Consider the following 7829-nt stretch of genomic DNA (forward strand, 5'->3'; position numbering starts at 1 on the left):
TTTGGTTTTTCTCCGGTACCAGGAACCGAACTCACGACCTTGCACTTGCCAGGCAGGCGCTTTGCCGCTGAGCTAAATCCCCAGCCCCCGAATTACACAAATTTTATAAAAAAAAAAACAAAACAAAACAAGAAAACTGGATGTAATATTGGAATAAGAACTCTACAGAAGTTGAACAGAAGGAGTCAGTAACCACTGGAAAAAAGAATCCAACAGTTGATGTATAAAAAACCCTGAAATTAAAATAATAAGCTATCACTACTCATATACTAGAAAACCTAACAAAAAAATACTACCACATGTTGGAAATAAGATATAGTAAATGAAACGCTCATTAAACTTATGGTGTGAATGTAAATCAACACTTCTTTATAACATTAATTGTCAGCATTTACTACGTTTTAAAATAAAGATTCTCACATTCTCCTTCATCCAAAATCTCATGACTAAATATTCATTGGAAAAATACATATTTAAAAATATCTGAATAAGGATGTTTCTAGAATCATTTTCACAGTTGTTAATGCAGTTTTTACCAAATAACTTGTATTAGAATTGTTTCACTTTGATTTTATAATAATAAATGTTTTCTGAAGGCAGGATATTTTTATTTTCATAAGCTCCTGACAGCTGGAAATACACACTGGCTTTCTGTACAGAACAAGGTAAACTTACTTATTTTTAACCAGTACTTTTGTCACTCTTCATGACTCAAATGACAAATAATGTATTCAAATTAGTTGGTTTTTCTCCGGTACCAGGAACCGAACTCAGGACCTTGCGCTTGCCAGGCAGGCGCTTTGCCGCTGAGCTAAATCCCCAGCCCCCTGTATTCAAATTAGTTTAAATACAATTTATATAATTCATTGACTTGAAATTGGCGAACTATTTTTTCAAAGCAGTTTTTACTTCTCAGCTACTATCTTCATTTTTTCCTGGTCTTTTCTGTTGTCTTTTTTCCAGAAAAATGCACTTGGTTCTGAATCACTTCTCCACTGATTAAGTTAATGTTCATATAAATATTGTTCATAATATTTGGGAAGATAGGCATTCAAATTTAAGTGTTAACAATCTATTGCTGTATATTTAAAACAAATTTATTATTTTGAACATATTATGATCAATTTTTATCCTTAGAGCATAAAATAGAGTAAAACTTGAAAAATTAAAAATTTCTCAACTGAAGGGGAAATTTTCAAAGAGAAAGGAACTTTTGCCCTCTGTCTCACACGCACTTTCAGCAAGTTTTCATTTTACAGCCAATTTTAGCCACTATATACTAGCACATATCTTGCCTGAGAGCTATAAACTTTAATAGAGTCTCCAATACAGAGCTCATATTCTGTCCAAGTAGGCCAAGGTGAAACACAGGAAAGCGAGGCAGCCTAAACACAAAAAGACACCACCACCATCCTGAATTTTTTTTTTTGTTTGTTTGTTTTTTGTTTTAATAAACTGGCAACTAGAGGCAAAAAAGAGAGAATGCTTAGAATTAAGTTTTAGCAAAAACATGAGATGACATGATACAATTCATTGTTAGCAGTGGTTTGGGAATGCTTATATATCTGCAGATCCTCCCTTAAGCTCCAGAGCAGATACTCATTTCATTTTGGAAATAACTCTGTATATCTTCAGGCTAAGAGATGAATCCATAGAGTTCCTCAATGCAGAAAAATACGTTTAGAGTCAGTAATGTTAGAAAAAAGACAATCATGAATAGTATTTTGAACTTCTGTGATCACTTCCTATGTGTCTAGGACACAGTGTCTTTGTCAGGGGTAGAGGGGGACTAAAGGTTTGAATTTGGTTTGGTTTGTTTTTACTGGTATAATGTAAATTTAAATGTCATTACCATTCCATATGCTAAAAGCTTATTCTAACATATTTGAAATATTATCTGCCATTGAAAAAATGGTACATCTAAGTCAAATGTGTGGGTTGGCCAAAACAAGAATTATTATAAAATAACTTCCAGAAAATATCTGAAATATAAAAAAGATAGACATTTCTTTCTTCTTTTTCCCATGCTGAGGTTTGAACCTGAGCCTTTTTCATGTTGGGAAAGTGTTCTATCACTGCTGTTTGCCCCCATCCCCTGACCAGCATTCCCACAAGTAGGTTAGGGTATGCAAATGTGTACTTAAATGTAAGACATATTCGTGTTTCCTTAATTCATTCGAAATAGAATTGTTTCACACTTGTGTCATTATTTGTTTCATATGAAGAATTAAACCTTTGGATATTAATTTAGTGTTAATTAGCACAATAATTTTGGTTCTTTTCTCAGTTCTTTTGACTTTGTATTTGTAAAATGATAAAGTCCGCTTTCAAACAGTCTTTGAGAAAACAATTCTTCAGAGCTGAATAAGTAAATGAAGTCTTCAGAAAGAGCAATTTATGCGAAGTGATTGTGACAAAAGCCAGACAGGATTTTATGGAAGAATAAATTAAATTTAAAGAACATTGACTTTTCCCTCGAATTGAAATATATTATACATTATTTCCTTTAAATTGATTTGTACTAGAAAATTGCTTAGCAAAAAAATAAACAATGCAGTAACCTTCCTGTAGTCATTACTTAGCTTCAACAACTAAAACCAATTTTTCTTTCTTGTTTTTTCCAACTCTTTTCCCTCTATCCTGATTTTTGTCTCCTAAAATATTTTAAAGAAATGCTTGAACATGCTTTCAACCTAACACATTCCTAAATTAACTACAGAAATAAACAAAAATGATTGAGACTTTTAACACCTCAATGATGCTATCATTCAATGTATAAAAATGCCACTAATAATTGGTTAAAACCTCATACATCTTATGTGAAAATTTTTACTATGTTTTAAATAACTTAATTTTTGCTATGTTTGACTTAGGATCAAAGTGAGGTGTACTAACTTTGATTTATTATATTTTTGACTCATGTTTAATTTGAAGCAATTATTTCTTTGGATTTATTTGTTTATTAATCATTATTATTTTTTCTTTTATCTTTTAGCATTGGCTGATTGAAAAGTTACTTTGTGAAACGTTCTACATTGTAGGTCGGGACTATAGTGGCCAAGCGTCTGCCTTGCAAGCGCAAGGTCCTGAGTTCCATTCCCGGTACAAAAAAATAAATAAATAAATAACCCACACACATTCTGGATCATGCTATTTGCACCCTTGTAATATCTTTTTCTTCCTTTTTTCCCCTCACTCTTTTTCTTTACATATTCCAAAATGTCTGTAGAAAAGGTTTATCTATTTTAAGAAGATTCTGACAGAATTAATCGTGTATTTAGCATTGTGTATGTCTCTGTCTTTACGATATTCTGTAATTACTGAGTCTAGCATGTAAACCAGTTTGCTCCATGCTAGGCAGCCTGTGCTTCATGGTGGCCCAAGTTTTCACCCAGGACCTCATTTCACACACATCAGTTTGGGAGTGTGGAGACCATCGATCCACTCCTGATGTGCAAAAGCATAGAACCTCTTGGGTATTATCAATATTGGCTGCAATGTAAATTTCAGATCTTTGGTAACTTTGTTTTTAATAAATTACAGAATTTTTATTTGTATTTTCATTTTAGGAATCTATTGACTAAACCTTCACTCACTAAATAAAAGTTTGGACCAGGACAACAAAATAAACATATTTATTGTTTGAAAGAAAATACTTTCATTCAGTCTTATAGTATTTTATATATTCAGTGTTGGGTTCCTATTAGTTTTTCATTTTTATAGCTGAACTAATAAAGATTAAATACGAAGGAAAGCTGAATGTAATGGTGCACACCTGTAATCCCAGCACTCGGGAGGCTGAGGCAGGAGGATTGCTGTGTGTTCAAGGCCAGTCTTGGCCTTGAACTACAAAATTCTTTCAAAGCCAGCCTGAACTGGATAGTGATACCCCATCTCAAAAGACAAAAATGTTAAAAAACGAAATAAAGACAAAGGGAAAAGTCAACGTTCTTTAAATTTAATTTATTCTTCACTAAAATACACATAAGCACATTCTTTAAAAGAATAGTCTAGAGATTTTTGCCACTCAAAATACTATGCATACACACACAATACGCAAACATACGTGTGTGTAGTGTGTTTATTTGATATAATGAAATTAGATATTGCTGAAAGCAAAGTATTTAAGTAAACAATAATTAATAATCTCATTTCCATCTCGTAATTTGCTAATCTCTCTCGCAGGCTGAATCCTTACAGTGTCACTAAATGTGCTAACAATAGCACTGTTGTTTGTGTTGTAATTATTTGCTCAAGCTTCAATTGTTAAATATGTTTCTATTTAGTAAATACAGAATATATTCTGATCCAGGGAATCAGGCAATCCATAAGCTGATCAATATAAATCTTGTGAGATACACTACATTTTCTTACTTTATTGAAATTAACAATTTTACCATACTACATACCTATTTCTTCAAAGCCATAATTCTTTTCACAAACATTTCCTTTTTCAGAAAATGTATACTACACTTTCAGGACTCATTTTAAGGAAACATGATCAACTTTAAGTGTTCCATGATTCTCTCAGATGTTTAATCATTTCTTATTTTATTACCATAGAATGCAACACAGCCTCTGTTTTAAAAATTCTTGTTTCAGTATGGAAAATAGTTATTTACAAATATAATACTTCCTTCTGAAAAACATTTATACCAATCACTTTTATTAAATGTGTAGCACCTATCTAAAAATCTAGGTGTATTTTCAAAATACCTTAAAATTGAAACGCAGCATTTAAGAACATGGTATTAGTTCTAGAATCATTGAACTTGCTGAAATGATTGAGCTTTCAGGAGAAATATAGTATCTTAGTTTTCTTTTTCATGGTATATTTTAAATAGTATCATTCATTGAATACAAACTGATATGATTAGAGTACGTTATGTTCTTCTGTCTTTAAATTTTAGGTATGATCCAAAAACAGACACATGGACCATGGTGGCTCCCTTGAGCATGCCCAGAGATGCTGTCGGCGTGTGTCTCCTTGGTGACAGGTTATATGCTGTTGGTGGCTATGATGGGCAGACGTACCTCAACACTATGGAATCGTATGATCCACAAACTAATGAGTGGACACAGGTAGCATTGTCATTAGTACAATTTACGTATCTTATAAGATTTATTTCCTTCTTCTGGAGAATGGAGACTCAAATAATAATCCATCTAGTCATACTACACTGAATCAAACATGATGGATTCAGCTCAATGTGATGTTAAGTCTAAAGAAATCATTAAATAATACGTTTCATTGAATAATTTTCTCTTATACACGGAGTACCTTAATAAATTTATATTAAAAGGAATCATTCTTGTTTCAGTGGGATTTCCACTTTATTATATAAAAAGAAACAGGAACAGAATTTGAGTTAGTTTAAGAAAAAGTAAAAATGTAATATATTTCTTCAGAAAATCACAATGTAACAAAGATATATGGTTTCAGAAATAACTAGACTAAAAATCACAGGAGTTGTAGAACTCAACCTTCTTGCCTGTCATTTTTTTTTTTTTTTGACAATGTATATATTCACTAAGAGAGATTTTTCTACTTGGTGCTTCTCAAAGAAAGGTTAATCACTACAGCCATAAAGAGAAAATAAAATAATTTTGTCCCAGTTCAGTTGAAAAATGCACAGCAAAGAGCTTACATAACATGTCATGGCTCAAGTAATGATTCATTGACAATCACATTGCCCAGAAAGATAAAAAGAAATAACTGACTTCTCTTAGTTAAGAAATTATCCTTTGGATGTCAATGCAATTAAAGGTGAAAGATAATGTTTGAATGTTCCATTCTGATGATGTAGCTGAATTATGTGCATTGGCTTTGTATGTGGGAGAGGGAAGAGGGAATAGAGGCAGTGAACCTAGTCAGAGTGGAGAACATCTTATGCTAAGTAGCTACTATGCTTTGCTTATAACAAAGGGAATGGATACATTGTCAGACATTTATCCTTACATTCAAGTGATCTTTGCTTTCTAAATTTCTCAGTAGTGTTAATATTTCTTTTTGGGCCTGGAGATTTAGCTCAGCAGCAAAGCTCCTGCCTGGCAAGCGCAAGGTCGTGAGTTCAGTTCCCGGTACCGGAGGAAAAAAAAAAAAAAAAAATTTTCTTTCTTTAGTGAGAAACCTAAAAAAAAAACATTATGTAAATAAGTAAATTCCCATCGATGTGTGCAGTGACATGCCAAAAGTATAGTTACAGCAGATTAGTAACAACAGGTGCTGCAGTGGGTGGATGGTTTTAACTTTGATCAGAGAAATGAGCTAAAATTTATCTGTGGAACATGAAAAATGACTGAAGGAAGTATATTTTTAGCATTTTGATTTTTAAATGCACAGTACTTCCTTGATTGTGCTAGTTTTTAATATTATGAGTTTACTAAATATTACTTAGGCTAATTTTGAAGCACAACACACCTTCCCAAAATTTGATTAAGGTATCTGTATTTTGAACTGTCTGCTCTAAAAGAAAATTTTTGAATTCAGTAAAATGATGTACATTTAGATGAGGAAAAAAAGGGATGAATTGAGGACTGGAGAAATACTAGAAAAATCCAGTTTTACAATTCTCTACATTACACAGTTGTAATAGAACCACTTCTATCTAAAGGGCAACAAATGTTTAAAAAATGCAATAATAACTGTTTCTTATATTATTTTAATAAAATTTTAGACAATATAGTGTGACTTTTTGAGCCTTAGTGTTTCCAAATGGAATATTGCATGGGTTAATGATTAATGATCTGCTAAAAAAAAGTCTCAATTCAATGGTATGTATTGTAGATGTGCACTGATTTATATCAGTGGCAAGTGAACATTAAATAAAGGAATTTTATGGGTATATAAATGATATAGCATAATATCTTCATTAAGTATGTATCATAAAGAACCATTTTGCTTATTATTCCTTTAAAATTAAAATCATCATAATGTATGTAGTAATAATAGATAAAAATCTTCCAAAGACCATTTCCCCTCATTTGTATTACATTTTACTGTCTTGGATCATATAGAACCTTACCAACAGCAAAGAAATATTAAAAATATTTTATAACAACTTTATTGCAGTACATAAACATTAATTTTAACTCTCTTAAATTACTTTAAGATTTTACTTTTTTATTGTTTTAAAGAGTAAAAGAAGGATAACATAGTAATGGGGGGATTACCAAATTACAGACAAAGTGGTAGGAAATTATCAATGGTTTTTGTTTTACATATTGTTATCTACAAGATAGTTTCTGAGGAAAACAAATAGACAAATAATAGTCAGTTAAAGACAAAAGTGGTAGGAGATTATCAATGGTTGTTGTACAATATTTTGGTATCTTCAAAGTGGTTTCTGAAGAAAATAAATAGAGATATACATGAGTGACCAATTGGGTATTCATTGACTATTTTCTTTTTTTTCTTTTTTTTTTTGTTTGGTTTTTCTCCGGTACCGGGAACCAAACTCACGACCTTGCGCTTGCCAGGCAGGCTCTTTTGCCACTGAGCTAAATCCCCAGCCCCTCATTGACTATTTTCAATGGTTGTTGTAGGCAACACATAGTAATAAAAATACATCCATTTATGAAATAGCATTGGAGCAATACAAACATTACAGAGTTATGTACAGATTAGTAGGAAAATATCAGTGGCTGCTTTAATACATGGTGATATCTTCAAAGTGGTTTTTCAGGAAGACAGAGGTATACAGAAAGATCTAACAAGTAGTTTCAGACTAAGGGTTGTAAAAATAAATAGCTTACTACCTCCTCACCAGTGACTCCTTTCACTGAGGTGTGATGGCTGGAAGGAAGGCCAGGATTGAAAAGAAGGACCG

At 32.1% G+C, this 7829-nt stretch overlaps 1 protein-coding gene across 1 annotated transcript in view; it reads left to right on the plus strand.

Moving 5' to 3' along the window:
* Positions 1 to 7829, plus strand: part of Klhl1 (kelch-like family member 1) — a 392040-nt gene that overhangs the window by 378036 nt on the left and 6175 nt on the right. Inside the window, exon 10 of the mRNA XM_005374194.2 lies at positions 4911 to 5082. Coding sequence (XP_005374251.1) covers positions 4911 to 5082 — 172 coding nt within the window. The remainder of the gene's footprint in view (positions 1 to 4910; positions 5083 to 7829) is intronic.

The sequence above is a fragment of the Chinchilla lanigera genome, unplaced genomic scaffold, assembly GCF_000276665.1.
Source record: "Chinchilla lanigera isolate Chin_1 unplaced genomic scaffold, ChiLan1.0 scaffold00003, whole genome shotgun sequence".
Lineage (NCBI taxonomy): Eukaryota > Metazoa > Chordata > Mammalia > Rodentia > Chinchillidae > Chinchilla > Chinchilla lanigera.